The sequence below is a fragment of the Aedes albopictus genome, chromosome 3 (genome assembly GCF_035046485.1).
Source record: "Aedes albopictus strain Foshan chromosome 3, AalbF5, whole genome shotgun sequence".
In the NCBI taxonomy this organism is placed as follows: Eukaryota; Metazoa; Arthropoda; class Insecta; order Diptera; family Culicidae; genus Aedes; species Aedes albopictus.
The window spans coordinates 280,793,359-280,814,311 of NC_085138.1; the positions used below are offsets into that span (position 1 = coordinate 280,793,359).

General features: G+C 39.1%; 1 protein-coding gene across 16 annotated transcripts in view; it reads right to left on the reverse strand.

Annotated features, from left to right (window-relative positions):
• Nucleotides 1-20,953, reverse strand: part of LOC115257360 (probable phospholipid-transporting ATPase IA) — a 356,682-nt gene that overhangs the window by 73,250 nt on the left and 262,479 nt on the right. For all 16 annotated transcript variants that reach the window (XR_009999515.1, XM_062861119.1, XM_062861111.1 and 13 more), the window contains 5 exons: nucleotides 6,206-6,748; nucleotides 5,249-5,384; nucleotides 5,011-5,152; nucleotides 4,830-4,939; nucleotides 4,538-4,759 (listed from right to left, as the gene is read on the reverse strand). Coding sequence is in view for 15 of the 16 variants with exons in the window: in XM_062861119.1 (XP_062717103.1) it covers nucleotides 4,538-4,759; nucleotides 4,830-4,939; nucleotides 5,011-5,152; nucleotides 5,249-5,384; nucleotides 6,206-6,748 (1,153 nt within the window). In the remaining variant the exon portion in view is untranslated. The remainder of the gene's footprint in view (nucleotides 1-4,537; nucleotides 4,760-4,829; nucleotides 4,940-5,010; nucleotides 5,153-5,248; nucleotides 5,385-6,205; nucleotides 6,749-20,953) is intronic.

The following is a 20,953-nucleotide window of genomic DNA, read 5'->3' on the forward strand; positions in this document are numbered from 1 at the left end:
TATACTATGCAGCGTCATGTTCAGTATAACTATATCAGATGACTTGGAGATCTGATTCTTACAGAATTGTTTGCCATTGATTATACATTCAGCTATTCTAATCATTACTGCAAAGGCCATCGACCACATACCTGAAATCAAAGCTTCCTGGAAGATATAATCCAAGCCCAGGGAAGAAATTCATGGAACAATTCCTGAAGAAATTTCAATGAACCTCCCAGAAAGATTTCAAAACGATTTTCAGAAGGAACTTGATAAATTCCCAAAGGAACTTTTCACTTTTTTTTTTTTTTTTTTTTTTTTTGTCTTTATTAAAGAGATTTTCAGCCCTAGGCTGGTTCATCTCTAAACTTTTCACTTCTCAGTACTTCAGATGGAATACCTGATGAAAGCATGTTTGAAGTATTCCCAGGAAAAACTTCTGGCAGAGCTCAGAAGAAATCTTTGGAGGAATTTCAGAAAAAAAAGCTTGGAAGCATTCCCGTAAGACCTTCTGAAGAAAACTCCGGAGGAGCTCTTGGAATATTTTCGAAAACAACATGTGAGTGTATCTCAGAAAGAATTTCTAGAGAAATTTCAAGACATTCTCTTGTGAAAAATCCAGAATGGCTTCCTTGAGAAATTACTATTCCTGATGAAACTCCTCAAGGAATCGCCGCAGAAACTCTAAGATTTAAAAGGGACGTCTGGCAACTCCTGAAGAAATCGGAGAAAAAGCTTCTAGAGAAATCCTTTCAGGTATCAAAACAAAACAAAAATACAGAATATCAAGAGATTATCAAGTAGAATCGTTTAAAATTAACTAGAGGAATTGCAAAAGGGAGAATCTTAAAGTAGATCTAAAGAAATTTCAAAAGATTTTTTTAAGAGCTCCTAAGAACGAAATCCTGAATGAAACTCATAGAATAAAAATCATGGATCAATTTTAATGGAAATTCCAAAGCAACTCCTGGAAAATCCCCGGAGGAACTCCCAAGAGGAACTTGAGCGAAAATTTGCAGAAAAAAACTTCTTGACGAATGCCAGAAAATTTTCACCCAATGACAGGAAAAAAACAGAAGAGGTGATCAAGGAACACTATTTTGACACTATTGATGCTTTTTCGACTCCCTTACACTCTTCCTGAGCTTGTTTTTGATTCATTTCCCTAGGACCTCCGCCTTGCAACCTTGAGAACCCCCCAACTAACATTTATTGTGAATGTAAACGTCATCAATACGCTGAGTTACTGTGTTGTACATATGGACGGAAGCTTCTACACTCTTAAAAAATTAGGAATTTACACGTGACGTAAACCATCAACGTATGTAAGCATTTCATGACTGAATGACAAATTTGACTCAATTTTACATCCATCATGTAAGTTAGAGTTGGTTGCACAAGATGTCAACAAACCTATCTGACTAGATAGGTAGAAACAGTTTTACATTTTTCAATTACCTCACAACTCGGTGATACAGCCGAGAGGTATAGTCCGTGCCTCTCAATCAGCGGACCAGAGTTCGAATCCAGTTCAATTATTTTGCTTACGTATGTTTATTCTCTCGTTTCGGCTCTAGCGATTGCTAGCTCGGCTTTATTTGTGATAGAAGACGTAAGTTTGTGTCAAACGGGCCGCTCCTTTTATGTGCATCCAAGTGAACTTAAATTTACATGATTTTTTCTAAGAGTGTATGCAAGCCCTATACCAATGAATCTGGCGAACTTAATCCACATGTATATGCTATGCGAGCAGCTTCTATGCCACCAAGTCATAGCTCTTTTCTCGGCTCCTATGTAACCACTAACTGAATAACATCTTGAGAAGGCGTTTTTTCAGCGTCTTCACAGTTGTTAAATAATAATTAGACGGCATCCCCAAATTAATCTATTAAATATAATTAGGTTATGGTGAAGATATGACGAAGCCACAGCCCGTCAAGAGCATAAATCTGAAAAACCACGTGTCGATTTGCGCTGAAAAGTTGATCGATTGGTTACCCGCTGGTGGTGACCAATCGATAAAATTTTCAGAGCAAACCGTCCAATGGTTCTTCAGATTTGTGCTTTTTTAAATTTTGGCTGTGGCTTCGTCATATATTCACCTTATGGATACCGTGGCGTAATACATATGGAACTGTCGCTATTAAAACTCCCGATTTGCGCATCCACTGGTCCCGATGATGTCATCGCTGCCACACTGCTATATATAAATAGCATAAAAAACATCCCCTTTTGTTTTACTCCAGACAAGGCTTTATAATTCTGCCACAAGAAACCTTACCCAACTTCAACTTGCTGTAAAAGCTTGTGAAACGTCAAACGCCATAATGTTTACATCAAACAAGCTGTGTGGTTGTGCCAACAGGTTCTTCGTCACAGCTTCTAACTGAAAGAATGTTCTTCAAATAGCTACGAAGCGCTGCTATTTTGTGTATTTGGCAACATTACAAAACGTACTGTATAAAAGCAGCTGTTTTATTGGTTGCGACTCTTATTCGATTTGCACATCTTCCGGCAAATCTTCCGGAGTTGGATTAAAGTGCAATAAAAGCAACCCAAAAAATTTCACAACACAGAGATAGCTGTAAAGTATTTGTGTAGTAGCTATGTATCCTGCATAAAGTTTGTTTTGACATCATTATTTACATCCAACCGAGCATCCGAGAAGCAGTGTTGGAATACCAACAGTTTCTTTATTACAGCTTCTAGCTGAAATGATATCGCAAAATGGCCTTCAAAGCGCTGCTGGTTTGTGGATTTGTCAGTACTACGAATTGTACTCTTTAGTAGCAGCTGTTTTGTTAGTGTAGACTCCTATTCGATTTGTTCAAGTTTTCACATCTTCCGGGAAATCTCCCGAAGTTGGAGTAGAGTGCAGTAATGGCAGCCCTAGTGACAAGTGATTGATATCAGAAAACCAAACTTGGTAGTTGTATGGTGCTTGTTTAGCAGTCGTGTATTAGCTTATGGTTTTCCGACTAGAAAAATATATCTAGTTTATAACACTTTGTGTTATGATGATATGAAATTTTTCTATAACTTATTTTGTTATAAACTAGATGCAGGATGATGTTAAAATAACTAAAACTGTATCAAAAAGTACACCGATCTAATCAAAATAATAACCTATTTTGTTATAATCAGAACAAAATTATAACACAATATGATATAAATTTTAACCTCAACAAAACTAGTTTCTATCATATTTTGATACTATTGTGTAAAATGATGTTCTGAATGTCAAAGAATCAGAACTCATTTTTTCACAATGAGTTAGTGAACAACATTTATAACATAATATGATACAATTGAGTTATAATATGTTTAAACACCAATGATGTTAAACATGATTATATCACAATGAGTTTGTTATAATTATGTTATATTTTTGTTAGAATCTTCTAGTCGGGTTATATTTTTCTAGCTTCCCTTTTATTCAGCGTTGACTGCTTGAATCCCATTGTTACACAACAGAAAGCAAATGACTGAAGCTTATGGCGCTGAAAATGCTAGTTGGGCCTGTTCGGCTCTCTCTTTAAACCCTGCTAAGTTCTTTACCAAAAACTTCAGGGGATATCATGTAAATAGTATGAAACGTGCCTTAAAATAACTTGGTAAAATTGTTAAAACTTCTTTATATTCATGTTTTAATTTTCAAAGAGGTAAGAGATGAACCTTTTTCCCTGTACGATATCACCCTTCGTGCTTGTTGACAAGTTTGAAAATTAAACCCTAGGTAGGTCAAACAACCGTTTATCGAGATTATTTTTAGCTACAGTTGGCGTGAACAAATCAGAAGAACTTCCTATAGATAACCCGATTCCTATAGATTAACCCGATTCTAGCCATCCGTGACGGACAGGTTTGGATTAAAAAATGCATTATTAATTATCTCATGTATCGGTAATAGGTACCCCCATGGATGATACCACCACGTCACGTCAAATTTTACGCTCATTCGTGTTGAATAGTTATTTTATAGGCACTTGTGTGTTTATGGGCTACTGAGCTATTTCAACCATTACTGCCCATAACTGCATATTTGTAACATTTGCATATTTTGCTGGTATTGAGTTAATATCGGGGATCATCATCAAATCGCAAGTGCTTTCGACCACCTGAATAAAAAAATCAAGTTTGTTCTAGAATTTATGAAAAAAATACCAAGTCATTTTGTCTCATTGAGCAATGTGACCGCATAACAGTCACACTAGGAAAATAGATTGACTTTGAAGCGTGACATCAATCATACTGAGGTTCGATTTATTTTTTGACAATTCCCCCAGCATACAGAAACTGCTGTAGAAAATTTGATTGCTATACGACTGATGACAAATTTATGAAAAATTTTTAAAATTTCGATTCATTCCTATACTATTCAAAGTTGCAACTTTGGGTTCCATTTTCTCCAATGCCTACTTTTGTCGAATGTTACTGTTATGCGGTTATGGGCAGCATAGACGCGTGCTAACTTCATGATGTTAACTCCTCATCTTCTTATTGGCTAGTGTAGCAGTTTCACATATTTTAATTTCTTGTCCTCATTATCACCTACCTGCACCAGCTGCGACTGGGCGGGATTTTCCTCCGGGGTGTAGATCGTCCGGGCGACCGAGCACTTCTTGAACTCCATCACGTTCCGCGTCAGGGTGCCAGTTTTGTCCGAGAAGATGTACTTGACCATACCGAGTTCCTCGTTCAAATTCGACGTCCGAGCCATAGCGGGGGTGTCCGATTCCTCGTGGTACATGTCAATGTCCATGTTGATGAAAATTGCCTGGATGTTTGCGAAACAACGAAGATACGAAATTACATATGAGGATCTACGAATTAATGCGCGAACTTACCTGTAGAAACCTAACTAGCTCTAACGTAACTTGAAGTGATATCGGAATCAAATTGTTGTACAAAATTATAAACGTAAGCAGATTGTAGGCGAAGTTTTTGCTTAATAAATCTGTAAAAGAAGGTAAAGCAACATCGTTAATGATCTGAAGTTCCAGAGAAAGCTTCCAGTAGTGAACCTACCACTTATGCCTAAGTACCAATCGGTTTTGTAATGATCCTTTGTCCAAATTTGATTGCATATACAACTTACGATGCAAAGGAAAATTAGAATGAAAAATAACATTAAAATTTGCGTGTTTGTCAGTCTGTCAACAGTTGAGCGCTGGAACGAAGCAAAACAGTGGAAGAAACGAAAAGTTATTAGATGTCGGAAGTTCTTCATTATCGATAATCTGATAAGCGAAAAAACGATAAATACCTTCAGAGGCGCTGAGGTAGAGTTACGCATAAGTTTTGTATCGTGTCCGGTATAGATGACGATTCCGAATACCCAGGAGGTGTTACGGAGCATCGCTCCTCGCAGCAGGAGCTGATCCGGGCCGAGGGCTACAGCGCTGGAAATAGGATAAAGTTGGAACTTAATCACCCTCGGGTAATTCCGAATTTATTTTATTTTAGAGTCAAATGAACTCCCAGAGGATAATTACCTCAGGTATTTAGAACCATCATAAAACCAAAATAAAATAATATTGGTTTTATCACGGCTTTCGAAACCTCTCAAAGACTAATTGAACTCTAAAATATTACTTTGATTCATATACGCCTTTAAATCAAACAAAAATGGAAATGAATTTCTATCCCAAACAATATTTTGAAATTAAAAGAGTTCTGGAGTTCCAGAAGCCTTTTTAAAACCAAAAGTATTTGATTTGAGCTTTATGATGGTACTAAGGATCTCCGGTAGTCCAGTTGACTTATGTAATGTAATGTTCAGTCTGTGCAGCCCCTGGCTGATGACGGTGTAGTGTCTTTTTTTTTAAATGTTACTTGGGATACGATTTTCAGATCATATGGTTATGAACCCAAAAGTTATCTTTTTCTCAGATATTATTAACCTGATTTTTAAATGAGTGTATGCAGTTTTGCACCTTCAATCCTGCCCTATTTTGAGGAAGGTTACAAGTGGTAGTCGAAATACGCGTGTCTGTCAAATGATAAGCAAAATAGGGCGGAATGAATTAAAAGGTACAAAACTGATTTCACTTATTCGAAGAGGGTATTCTGCTTGGAGGGTTTGAAAAGAACAAGATCTGATTTTCAAGTTTGATATGTAATAATACACCAATAACGTTTTCAGCAATACTGTAAGACATTGGAAACACACAGAAATATCAGCATGTTCTACAGTACTAGTATACTACTATAGTATACTTACGGTTTCCCGCTCTCCTTCAGCACCCCGTTGAACTCGTATAAATGCCGATTGGGTGGTTCGCTTTCCAGCGTACCGGAAAACTGGATAAAATCTTTGGTTTCGAGGATTTTGGCCGTGGCGGATACGCCCTGTCGAATCTTGAGATTCGTTTCGCCGTCCAGGTTGGACGTCTCGATGAATGATATGCCCTGCGGTTCGCTCGACGACAGCTGCACCAGGTCGGCCGGGAAGAAGGTGTTATTTTGCACTTTGACGATGTCGCCGACCGACAGCTCTTTCCACTTGATCCACCGCCACTGGCCACCCTGGAGGGTTTCGATCTCCCGGTGGTTGATCTCATCGTCGGCCCGGTGCCGCTTGATGTCCTCTACGATCTCTTTGATGGCGCTTACCGATAGAATAAATAACAAAGGTACTAGGGTGGTGTAGCGTCCGGTTGGCGAAACGTCCGGAATCTGCTGCAGCAGTGCGATGAACAGAAAAAAGCAGTTCGAATACCGCCGGAACTGCTCGAACAAAAACGATGGTATAAAAGTTATTGCGCTGCAATGGGAGAGAAACGTATACAAAATCTTGGTTAGCTACATGTGTACGCAGTATGTCGAACTAATTACTGGCTAGATTTGAGCCAACAGTTTAAGAGAGGTAATGGTAGAATTGATTTGATGCCAATATTTATGACTTGTTTTTTTTTTTCAGAATTGCATTATCATAATGCTCATTATGAGCATTGAATTTATTGAGGGGTTTAAATCATTGCTACAGTTTTGAAAGCTTTTTTTTATCGAATTTAAAGCAGCAATTTTGGGTTAATTATCAGGCCGGCTACCGACTCTGATTCATATGCAGAAGGGCATTCAATCCCTAGAACATTCAATTTTTTCTACTTTGTATCCTTCTAAGAGCTTATTCATATTATCAAATAGCTGTCCCGGTCTTACTGCCTGCTTAATTTGATGCAGTTTGTACTCTTTCATCTTGTAATTCTCCCATGGAATCCTGTCAGGGTTCGTCCCATAATTTACCCTGGACACTCACGACTCCTCATGAGATTTCTTCAAGTACTCTTCTAAGGATTCATCCAAAATTTCCACCAGAATTCTTTCTCCTAAGGATTCTGTCAGGGGTTCTTTCATTGATTTCTCACGGGGTTCCTTTAGGGATTACTATTAAAAAATATCTTTTGGGTTTCCAGCAGCGATAATGTTTCATGAAATTCTTTCTGGGTTTTCTCCCGGCATTTCTTCAAATATGACACGAATGCCACAATAATGGTAAAGTGTCGTTAGTAAATAGTAATAAAAAAATTCTTCAAATATTTCTCCCGGAATTGCTTTATCTATTCCTTCAGAAACTCCTGTTGGAGTTCCTTCTTTTATTTTTTCAGGTTTCCTCTAGAAATTCCCCCCGATATTTATTCAGAGATTCATTCAAAGATTATTTCTTTCAGAATTCCTTGTGAGGTTACTTCATTGATTTCTCCTTGGATTTCTTTTGGCATTTTTTTCAGTTATTCCTTTCAAAATTTATTTTGGAATTTTTAGATGAATCCCTCCTAAAAACCTTCAGGGATTCCTTCAAGAATGTCTACCATGATTAATTGATTTCTTCCGGGATTTCTTACCGATGAGTGTAGAATTAGCATCTAAGTTAAAATACACAAAAATAAAAACTAAAAAAAAAAATCTCACCGATGTCTTTAAGCATTGTTCCCGGGAATCTGTTAAATATTTCCCCCGGAATTCCTTTTAGAGTTGTTTACATTGGTCGTTCCCTGATTCCTTTTAGATTTTTTTTTGCGATTCCTTCAGGGATTCTTTCATGTTTTTAGTTCTGGAATTCCGTAAGGGTAATCCTTCCGAGATTCTTTGATCAATTCCTTCAGGGATATTTTCAGCATTCCATCAGGGTGATCCCTGATTCGTCGATTCCTACCTGAATCCCGAAATTCGGGGATTTCTATAAAGATTCATTTACGGATTGTTTTCTTTCGGCATTAACTTCCCTCAGGGATCATTCCTGAGATTTTTTTCAGCGATTCCTCCAGGATTCTTCCTGAGTTTCTTCCGGAATTCTCTAAGGTATTTTCCCACGATTGCTTCAGGGATTTCTTCCGGACTTTTTTTTTTAAAGGAATTCATGCCAAAATCCATTTATTGATACCTCGCGGAGTTTTGTCATTTATTTTCACCGGGTAATTTTAGGGATTCCATCCGAATTGCTTTTATGGATTCTTTCAAGGAATCTTCCATGTTTTCATTATGAGATTTCTCTCGACATTCCTTCGGGTAATTTAATAATATTTCTTGGAATTCCATTAGAGTTCCTCCCGGGACTGCTTCATTGATTTCTCCCGGGATTCTTTTAGGGATTTCTTCCGGGATTCTTTGACGGGTTATTCCTGAGATTACATTAAAGATTATTATCCAGAATTCCTCCAGGATTCTTAATGAGATTTCTTCCGGGATTTCTGCAGGGATTCCTTCATGATTATTCCCAGATTTCCTCTACAAACTCCCTCCGAGATTTATTCAAGGATTCTTCCCGAGATTCCTTGAGAAATTTCTTTTGGAATTCCTTGTGAGATTCTTTTGTGGATTTCTCGCTGGGTTTCTTCTGGCATTCTTTCAGGTATTCCTTCCAAAATGTATTAAGCGATTCCTATGGGGGTTTCTCATGGATGCTTTTGAAGGGATTCCTTCAAAACTATCTCCCGTGATCCAACCATGGTTCTTCCTAGGTTTCCTTTTGGGAATTCATCCCAGAATTCCTCCGGGATTTCTCCTATAGAATCTTTTCAGAATTTCTTCAGGGATTCCTCCCGAGATTTCTACTCGGGATTTCTTCCGGGGTTCCTCCAGAATTCTTACAGATCTCTCCCAGGATTCTTTCAGGTATTCCTCTAAGATATACTAAAGGACTGCTTTTGAGTTTCTTCCAAAGGTTGTTCCCAGATTTTTTTGAATTTCTTCCGGAGATTCTTCTGGATTTCTCCAGTTTTTTTTTTCATGGATTCCTTCAGAAATTCTTTCATTGATTCTTCTCAGGTGTTCTAACAGGATTCCTACAGAGATTTGATTTGATTTCTTTACGGGTTTCATTCTTCCACGATTCTTTCAAGGATTCCTTCCGCCATTATTTTAGGTATTTCTTCCGATATTTATTCAGAATTTTCTTCATTGGTTTTACACGGATTTGTTTCAGGGGTTTCTTTCAAGGAATTCTTCTAAGATTCTTTTAATAATTTCTATTGGAATCGTTTCAGCATTCTTTCACGGGGCCCTACCGGAATTCCTTCCTCAAATCCTTCTTAATTTTTTCCTGGGATTCCTTCTAGAATCTTTCCGAGATCACTCTTAAGATTCTTTAAGACATTGAACCCTGGATTTCTTCAGGAATTTGTACTGGGGTTCTGTGTCTTACGAAAAGATCGTGGACCAACCGGAAACTGAATCGAGTCACTCTCAGCCTGATCTTACAGAATAAAAAAGATTGAGTTAGATCAATAAAAGTGGAAGGGTAAGAGTGAAATAAGGAAAAAATTAATGATTGACATTTCTATACTGCCGCGAATCGCAAGTCAGTCCCGTCTGCATTTTTGGGCAAAAATGAGTTTATGGCTGTTTTCGATCTTTCTTCGGATGATCGTCCAGCTGCGTGAATAAAAATATATAATTTGTTCAGTAAAATCAATAAACAACACCAAGTCAGATTGTCCCATCATAAAAAGTAATCGTATGTCAGTCCTATTACGAACTTGTGTATCCTACAGTACAATATCGAGCACTATATTAGCCAACCCCGTGGCGCAATTGTTCACACGTTTGCTTCATAAGCAGATGGTCATGGGTTCGATCCCAGTCCCGGCACTTGCGTCAGTTGCTCTTTCCCCCTGAGAGCAGCTGACACTGATCCTCTTCTGAGTCTATGGCTCAAATGGACATGGATACTTGGACATCGGCGAACGGCAACCCATAATGGACCCCCAATCGGGCTGTTCTTCTTCTTCTTCTTATTTCTGGCGAGCCGACACCGTTCGGCATCAGCTCTAGTTTAACGTCCGCCTATTTCTGGTACTAAGCCTAAACACGGACGGTCAGGGAGACATCCACACACACCTGACACCCTACATATCGAACCCATCAACACATGGGCCGGGACCTACGGCTTTACTTCCTATCCGAGGGAAGGCGTGATCAGATATTTTTGTCTCAGAAATACCGACGGCGTCGACTAGGATTGAACCTAGACCAGTGAATCAAAATTCAGCCATCGCGCAACAATAATGACAATGTCGCAACCTGTATTTGTTGCGACAAAACAATCCATGCGACATAAGTTTGTCCCAACTTGAAAATAATGGGATTAACATCGTACACCAAGAGTTTTGAGATTTTTAAGCCTTGCATTGCGATTTTCGAACGGTAGCTTCGAGTCGGTAAACACTGCAACTCTGGTGAAGCTCTATCATCAAACAGTTTCGACTTTGGATTAGTAATAATTGATTATTCACGAGTTGAAAAGTACGCAACAAATTCAGCTTCCGTTTTGTCTGCAACAAAAAATTTCGAGATTATGTCATTATCTGTTACCAGTAGGGATAAAGACTAATCGTCGCACCTTCTCTGTTGCTTGTTTTGTGCCTCTTTTGTCTGCCAATTCTCTTCACTGACCTAGACCGACTGGGGTGAGAGGCAACCACGCTTACCACTACACCACCGACGCCGCTAATCGGGCTGTAAACAGGAACAACCAACAGTCACACATCAACATCCTCCCGCTCATCATTCTACCATGATAGGGTAGAGAGTGAAAGCAGCGCAACGGCAACTAGCTCGACATAGTACAATTAGAATAGAATACATTTAGGCGCTGTACAAAGCGCAAGTACAGCTTCCAATTGGAATCGCTCACGCAGTGTCCTAGTGGACAATGGAGCAATAAATTAGGTTAAGTGATTGAAGAATAAAAAAAATAGCCAACCTCATATTTTTCACAGTCACGTATTATCATTCGAAACAATTTGTGAAAGTTGCATAATGATAGCAGAATTGTTCAAGCCATGACGATTTTTCGAATTTTCACATAGAATTTGAAAACTTCAGAGACCTTTTTCTCAATGCCTACTTTTTACTGATGGGACTGACAGGGACTGACTTGCGCTTCACGGCGCAGTATAGTAAACCGTAATGTAATATGACAGCCCGTTATCATCTCCTACACTCGCTTAGAGTTTTCTAACGATAGTATGAAAGTTGTGCTGCAATTGAACTAGAGAAAGTAATAGTAAGAAAATATTAGTTAGACGAATACTTCCACCTCTAGACAGCCAAAAAGATCGTGCTTGTGATCTGTTCAAAGTTGTTCGGCGATATTTTCGATTCCATCGATCGGTGGCACTTGTTCAGAGTTTCATATCGAAAGACCGTTACTTATTATATTTTTCGCGCCTCGTCTCGCATGCTGCTACAGCCCTAATGATAAACCAACAAATTAAATTCGAATTGGCTAAAAACAAGTGCCACCGATAGAACCAAAAATATCAGCGAACAACATTCAACAGATCAAAACCACGATCTTTCCTGGACGTTAGGCAAGAAGATCGCCGTTGTAATTGTGGTGTTCAACAATGGCCCTCTGGGTATTTCAACTGACATAAACTCAAATCTAATTCATTATACTCGCCACAGCAAATGGGAGCGAATGATCTCCAGTCAGTTTGCTTCACGAGATCACCGACCGATGAGGAACAGCGGTCACAGTTGGTTTTCGGTTTCTCTTTTTCTCTTTGCTCCCTGAACGTATTGGTAATTCGTAGTTCACTCGGATTCAAGCACTGACCTTCACAGAGAGCCGAACACCGGCTCTGGTCACTAATTGAGAAAAACAGTATGGAACAAAATGATATGCGCAAATTTGGCCAATCTATCAATTGCGTGCAGAGAAAAATAGATCCAGAGCCTTGAGAGCATCTCAACTTAAAGTCCTATGAGCACATGCGTTTATAATTTCGACTTGCCCTTCTATAGTACAATACTATTACCATGAAAACAATCATTAGCATCATTCTCAACAAGCCGCGAAGCTATCGCTTGTTGCCAGAATTGGCGATGACCAAACACTGTTTACCTAGGGAATCGCGCCACTTGGGCGGTGGCTTCTATATTCGTCTGTTTCCCACTATAACTCAGTCAAATTTGAACCAATTGACACAGTTTTTGAAATGCGGTGAGATAGGTATAGTATCTACCCGTGTACAACATTTCAAGTCAATTGGTTCAAAATTTACTGAGTTATAGTGGGAAACAGACGAATATAGAAGCCACCGCCCAAGTGGCGCGATTCCCTATCACCAACAATTATTTCAATAGCAAAAGACAGTTCTGCGAAACATAATGCAAGGAGCTGAACGACTCTAGGTAGCAAAATGCAAAATTACGGTTATTAACTATACAACAGCATTTCCCAGTGTAAATTGGTTATAAATAGAGACCGTCATTGCAAAGGTAATGGAATGCACATGTGCTCTTTGAACAACAACGATAGACATCGGACACCTTCCCAGCTTGCGGTGGCGGTGGACACAAGCCACCACAAGGTTTCCACTTTTCTCGCTAAAGTGATTTTCTCCGGCCCCGGTATGACGACTATCGATGTCACGGAACGGCGGCGGCGCGGCGGTCATCGTGACAGGGTTGAGTGTTGTGTGTCGCTTTGTGAAAAATTATTAACGACTTTTATCGAGAAATCTAAATGACACGAGGTTTAAATCAAAGGAACAGTCAAAGTTACAGAGGTTCCGAGCATTCATCGAACATGAGTTTGTCACCGGTAGATAAGGTGTAGTCAACGGTGTAATGTTATCTATCGTAAGTAAACATTTTTGCATACTCCATGAGGGATGGTGAAGAGTTTGCTTATCAGTTGACAAACAATATTTGGGGCAATTGATCAAAGTAGACTATGTCTTATCTCGATGCCAAAGTACTTTGATAGGATGAGACCAACACACATATGAAAAATGTTGTCTGTGTTTGACTGAAGAATTGATTCAGGCCGTTTATCTATGTTTCAATAATCAACTGCCAGTCCGTTTCGTTCGTTGAACCCCATCACAAATATTGCAACAAGATGTTATTACAAATCGTGTTTGCCAAATTTGGTATTTGTTCCAATTATGGCTATACCAATCATTCGCCATATTGATGATGATTAACCTGGGCTTGTTAGGGGAATATCTGTAAATAAAAGAAAATCGCGTTAAGTACTGTTCCTTTGAATTCCACTAAGAATTTGCATCCTTTGACAGATACGTATTTCGACCTCAACTGTAAGGTCGTCTTCGTGTCTTGTACTGTCGAGTCAAGTACAAGACACTGAAGACGACCTTACAGTTGAGGTCGAAATACGTATCTGTCAAAGGATGCAAATTCTTAGTGGAATTCAAAGGAACAGTACTTAACGCGATTTTCTTTTTCTTTTATTTTCATTCGCCATAGTTGATTTTCACCCTTTAACGATGTAAATCAACAAGAAAAAAAAATTGTGACCATCAGCCCTAATAAAAATGTATTATACACTGATGATTGGCCGAATGATTGTAAGTATCATTTTGTATATGATCAAGATGATAGCCCGAAAGGGTTGTTAAGCACGTTGTATCATATTTTTCTATTAGGGAGATCACGTTCACAAAAGATGGTTGCACTCATTTAAACTCCAGATTTTGCTCAAACTATGGTAGAAATAAATAATTTTCCTTAAAATTTCGGCTTCCTTGCACCTTTTTTTTTGCCATAGTGTACCAGTTATGACTAATCCTATAGGGAATGCATGCAAATAGTGCGAAAAGTAACCGAAGTTAAAAAATGTAACCATAACTGGTACAGGGTTCCTATCATTGGCACACTAAAAGTAGTTTTGGCTCCGTTTCTAAATATTTCCTGTAAAGTATGGAAACTGAGCTATCTTTTAACATGTTGATGACATTCGTAATTTTATTAGTTGGGACAAATTTCTATTAAGAAGTGGATATTCCAAAGTTTTCGAATGTTTTCAGAAAATTCTAACATCCTCATGAAAGTGTTAGATTTTTACCAAATTTTTGTTTTTTTTTTCATTTGCAGAGTTATGAAAATTCAGTGGAGATGAACCAGCCTCGGGCTGAAAATCTCCCTAATAAAGCTAATAATAATAATAATAATATATTTGGTTTTCGATTTTATCAATAGCTTGTAGTTCATAGTAAATAGTAAATATTTCAATGAACTTTTTGGAAGTCCATTTCAAAAAAAAAATACTGCCAATCTACCAATCTTCGTGCTGTCTCAAACGCTTTGGGACTACTTATCTTAAAAGAGTGCGGCAATTTATGTGTGGATTTCGTGCATAGTTCTGAAAACAAAATTTTCAAAGTAGTGTACCTCTTGCACGAATACGAAATAATGACCCCTCACCACAGACAAACAAGACGTCTCACTCTACTCACTTCCCATCGTTTCCTTTTTTTAACGGATTATTCAAATATTCCGTAGTTCGCAAATAGCTTGCTCATGGCGCTTGCATCGCTTTTGCTCCTGTTTGACGTTTGCTCACTACCGCCATCTACTAAGTGGGTTTGCGTACCACAGCATAATTAGCATTGGGCGATTATGTTTGCGTGACGATGATTTTTATCGCATTTTGTTCCAAATGATACGTCTGTTTGTCTGTGCCCTCACCGTAACTGTCAGCCGTTCTGAGGGTTCTAAATTGAGTCCACTACATACTTTTTTTAACCAATTTTATAAAATTACATTGCAATCCTTCTGAAATTTAATATGTTTGTAAAGTTCTGTGAATTTTGAAGCATTTTTTCTTTAAAAATCGTTTTAGGAACCTGTTTTTTTGGGTTGTGGACAAACGTGGCATTTGTGTTTGAAATTTTGAACTGAAAGTCTTGAAATCATTTAAATTCTTTGTAAAGAATTGTTAGTGCGCCACGACATTTTTGAAAATTTCAAAAGGCACCGCGGTTTCTAAAAGTTTGGGAACCTCTGGTTTTGGGGATTCTTCTAGGAGTTCCATCTGGGGATTTATCCTGGTGTTTACTCTGGAGATTTCAATGGAAGTTCATGAAGGGAATTCTTCCAGGAGTTCCCTTAGGGGATTCCTCCAAGAATATTCTTTCAGTTGTTTCTCTAATGATTTCAAATGAAGATTTGTTCCAGAAGTTCTCTCTGAGGTTTCCTCCAGAAGTTCCCTCTGGGGATTCCTCCAAGAGTTCCCTCTGGCGATTCCTGTGGGATTTGCCTCTGGGGATTCTTCTGAGATTTGCCTCTGGGGAATCCTCTAGGATTTGCCTCTGGAGATTCTTCCAGGAGTTCCCTCTGAGGATTTCTCCGGGAATTTCAACAGTTCCTTCTGCAGGTTTCAACGGATGTTTCTGCAGGGATTTTTTCCAGGTTTTCTTTTTGGGGATTTTTCTAGCAAATACCCCTGGGGGTTTCTCAAGGAGTTTCCTCTGAGATTTGTCTCTGGTGATTCTTCCAGGAATTCCTTTTGGGGACTCCTGAAATTCACTTGGGGGTTCCTCCAAGAATTTCCTCTGGGGTTTCCCCCAGAAGTTCCCTCTAAAGATGCCTTCAGGTGTTCCCTCTGGAGGAGATTCCTCTTGCAGTTTATTCTGCGGATACCTCTAGGAGTTTTGTCTAGGGATTCCTCTAAGACTTTCCTCTTCAGATTCCTCCAGGAATTTCCTCTGGGGATTCCTCCAAGAGTTCCTTTTGGGGTATTTCTTCTAGAGTTACCTCTGGGGTTCCTCCAGAAATATCCTCTGGTTTTTCTTTTGGGTTTTTTTTTCTGGGGATTCCACCGGCCGCTCTTTCTGGGAATTTCTCCAGAAGATCCCACCGGGGATTTCTCAGAAGTTTTATCGGATGGTTCCTCCAGGTGTTTATCTAACGAATCTCCAGAAATTCCTCCAGAATCAGAAGTTCTTTTTGAGGATTCGCCAGGATTGTCACATGGGGATTTGGGGACTGAAAAACTATCAAAATCACCCCGTTTTACGGTAATTGAAATTCAGGGAATTTCCCCAGGAATTCCTTTTGGGGTTTTCTCCAGACGTTCTCTCTGGTGATTTCTCCATAAGCTGCTTCTGGGGATTTTTTCGAAAGCTTCCTCTGGATTTCTCGAGGATTGCTCCAGGATTTTCTTCTGGAGATTTCAATGGGTGTTTCCCAAGAGTTACTTATGGTGATTTTTTCATGAGTTTGCTCCGGGGATTTCTCCAAGAGTTTTCTCAGGGTATCCTTTCAAAAGTTCCTTCTTGATATCCTTTTAGGGTTCTTCAGGAAATTCTTTTAGGGATTCTTCAAGGAGCTCCATCTGGTGATTTGTCCTAGTCTTCTTTTTTCTAAATATTTCAATGGAAGTTTATGAAGGGAATTCCTCCAGGAGTATTCTTTCAGTAGTTTTCTCTAATGATTTCAAATGAAGTTGCTATAGGGATTTGTTCCAGAAGTTCTCTCTGAGGGTTCCTCCAGAAGTTTTCTCTGGGGATTCCTCCAAGAGTTCCTTCTGGCGATTTCTCTGGGATTCGCTTCTGGGGATTCCTCTTAGATTTACCTCTTCGGATTCCTCTAGGATTTGTCTATAAAGATTCTTCCAGGAGATCCCTCTGAGGATTACTCCAGGAGATCTCTTCAGGGATTTCAGCAGTTCCCTCTGAAGATTTCAACGGATGTTCCTGCAGGGATTTTTTTCAGGTTTTCTTTTTGGGGATTCTTCTAGCAAATACCCATGGGGATTTCTCCAGGAGTTTCCTCTGAGATTTGTCTCTGATGACTCTTCCAGGAATTCCGTTTGGGGACTCCTCCTGCAATTCCCTTGTGGGTTCCTCAAACAATGTCCTCTGGGGTTTCCTCCAGAAGTTCCCTCTGAAGATTCCTCCAGGTGTTCCCTCTGGGGATTCCTCTTGACGTTTATTCTGGGGATTCCGCTAGGAGTTTTCTCTAGGGATTCCTCTAAGACTTTCCTCTTGAGATTCCTCCAGAAATTTCCTCTGGGGATTCATCCAAGAGTTCCTTTTGGGGATTTGTTCTAGAATTATCTTGGGGGTTCCTCCAGGAATTTCCTCCGGAGATTCTTTTTGGAGTTTATTTTTACTGGGGATTCTGCCAGCAGTTCCTTTTGGAGATTTCTCTAGAAGATCCCACCGGGAATTAACCAGATGCTTTTACAGAGTGGCAATCTTCCAGGAGATCTCCAGAAATTCCTCTTGATTTCTTCAGAAGTTCCTTTTGAGGATTTTTCAGAAGTGCCATCAGGGAAATCTCCTAAACGTTATTTTTTTTTAGATTTCTGCAATAGTTCCTTCTGAGGATTTATTCCAAATTTCCTTTTTAGGGAATCTCCAGGAGTTTCACTAGGATACCCCAGCAGATCTATTACTACAGGGCTCCCTTCTTGGGTTGATTCCAGCAATAACTTTTGGGAAATACTCCAGGGTTCATTTGTGAGTTTATTCCAGAGATTCCTTTTATATTTTATATTGTGAATTCTTGGAGCTGCTTTCATGGATTACTTTTAAAATTTATTATGGGGATTCCTCCAGAAATTCCCTCTAGGGATTTTTTCTAGAGTTTTTTGACATTCCTTCTGAAGTGTATTCAAGGGATTGCTCTTGGAATTCTTGTTATCAATTCTACCTCAAAGGGATTCCCAGACGGAACTACTGCAGGAATTCTCAGAAGCAATTCCTCGGAAAATCCCCAAAAGAAATTCCTGGTAGAATGCATAGATACCAACCCTGGTAGGCAGGAACATACTCTAGGCCCAAAAAAACCAAGACCATGACAAAATGTTTCTGGATTGATCGAGAATTGAATCCCTGCTTAGTATCCGCATTAACAAAGCTGCGGGATTATATGTCCCGGAAGATGCCCTTGAGCGCTGAAAACTAAAATCTATGATGTATTTTTGGTGTGCCAGGGTAATAGGCAAACTGGAATAAACGTCTTGAATTTTGAGAAACAGTGCTGAAAATATCATTTCGACATATCTAGATGCAATTACCAACAGCGCATTTCGGAAACTTAATCTGAAAATATGGTATTTGAAAAACTTGTGCGGCTAGACCAGTTCTACAGGAAAATCGCACGCTTTATCTCCTACATATATTTGGGGTAGACGTCATTATTTTTTTTCAATTATTTTTTATATCTAAAATTGATTTCGGTCAAGATCTATAACGAGTGAAGGTTGGGCGGATGTCTATGTAAATTAATCCAAGATCTGGACTACTTAAGTATTCCATCAAACTGGAGCCTCTCAAATTGATGTCTGAGCTGCCCTAGATTATATGGTGAGCATTAACATCACTGTCAACAATTAGTGAAAGGCCTTTTGAAGTGCAGTATGCGATGACTTGCTGGAAAGCATTCCTATGAGATGGTTCATCATCCGTTAAGCGAACAATAAACGTATTTCTTGTTGAGGTTTCCAACAGATACATCGATCGTGATAGCACATACAACTCTAGTGATTAGTTCAGGGATGAGTGTAGCAACGATTGCGTTGTTGACAAGCACAAATACTCGAGGCATGACACGCGAGTTTGCCATTTCATTTTTACTGAAAGTAGTAAACACAAGGTTTCCTAGATAGAAATTCCCCTTACGAAAGTAAGGTTCTTGGACTAACGCCACTTGGGCTGTACCATTTTGCATAAGTCTGCAAAGATGTATCGTTGCTGTTATTTTTTGCCGAAGATTGATCTGAGCTATCCTAACCGTATCCTAACCGTAAGACTAAACAATTACAGCAAAAAAATAACAGCAACTAAGCCAGACCGGTATCGATTTAAATACGCCAAAGGCGAGGATACACAGAATACACTGTGTAAAACGCATAATGCGGAACTATATAGGTTAAAATTTAAACTAATTAGTAACATCTTAACAATCCCGCTCTTATTCAGCCTTAAGTATGAGATTGAAGAAGGGCAGCTGATTGTCTCGGAGAAACACCGCGCTATTTCTCCGGTTAGCGCAGAAAGGGCAAAATACTGTGGAAGGCGCCCTGATACTCTACAGGATCCGTTTGCAATTAGGTTTTTATAAGACCCCCCTAATCATTCATTCCTAGGTACGGAAAGCATAAAGCTGCATAACACCTTGATTTAGGGGTCACCTGATTAGTGGACTCCTACCACTGGAACAGGCGGTCCGTAGTGCTATTCTTAGCCAATTGAACCAACCGCTAGCGACACTACACAGCTATCTAGCCAGATCGGGAAAGGAAGTTAATATTGGCGATCAACGTCATACGGGCCCGAAAAGCCGACATCTCGAGATCTATAACGAACGTTGTGTTGGTTTCTTGGTGCAGCTAAAATTTCCAAAAAAATATAGATATTTTCAAAATTTATTAAAATCAGTCGTTCACATTGTGATTCTATGAATTTGTTCAGATTTTTATCATACAGAGGCAATCAAATTTAATTAAGCTATTATTTGCCGAAGTTTCGTGTATCCCGTGAAGGAATCCCTAGATTAATCCCGGGATAAATTCAAGGAAGAATCTGAGAAGGAATCCCAGGAGAAATCGCTTGAAGGACCCCTGAAAGAATTAATACGTGTGGAAGTATTCGTAAAACACTAAGCTGAATAAAAGGCACTGTCCCAGTTGGAAAGCTATTGCAAAAAGAATAACAATTATCATCTGAAGTCCTGGGAAGTCAAACAACTTTAATTCGCGTTAAGTACTGTTCCTTTGAATTCCACTAAGAATTTGCATCCTTTGACAGATACGTATTTCGACCTCAACTGTAAGGTCGTCTTCAGTGTCTTGTACTTGACTCGAATCAAGTACAAGACACTGAAGACGACCTTACAGTTGAGGTCGAAATACGTATCTGCCAAAGGATGCAAATTCTTAGTGGAATTCAAAGGAACAGTACTTAACGCGATTTTCTTTTTACTTACAGATATTCCCCTAACAGACCCAGGTTAATCATTAGCATTAGCATTAGCATTAGCATTAGCATTAGCATTAGCATTAGCATTAAGCAAGTCGCACAAATTCGTAGGTGGTACAACCCTGGATAGCTGTTATGAGGATTGCATCCTTTCTGTCCGTTACCAAAGCACAAAGAATTGGGACTAATCTCTGACTTTTAGACAAGATTGACGCAATCCATCAACGGTCAAGTGCTGTCCTGGCCACGTCCTTGCGACAGCTGAGGGATGGGAAAGGAAGATTAGTTGGATACCTATGAAAGTACATAGAGACCTCTACATTCTTTCAGGCCTAGGCGTCACGGGAATTTGGATGTTAGTGGAAGGTCAAAGTTCAAAGGAAACGTTTGGTCAACGTTCAAGTGCACAATATATTTGGTTGATGTCTGGTTCCTTTCCGAATTTGATCCTTTTTGGTTGTTCGATTTTAAATCGGAAATAGAAAAAACCTAACAGACCCAGGTTAATCATCAACTTTAATTCTATGCAATGCAATGTTTACGGATAAACATACAAATAAAATCAAATGCCGAATGAGTCACCAAATAGACGTAGATGTAATCTCCAGACAAATAAAAAATGACACACATTACGACAACGAGGGTATCATCATAAACATACACCTAGCAATTGATTTACGACTGTAATAGATCATGGCACTGTATAATTGCACTAGGTTATTCAAATATCAGCACAATGTAGATCAGTGGTTTCCAACTTGGAATGAGTGGGAATGAATTGAATCATT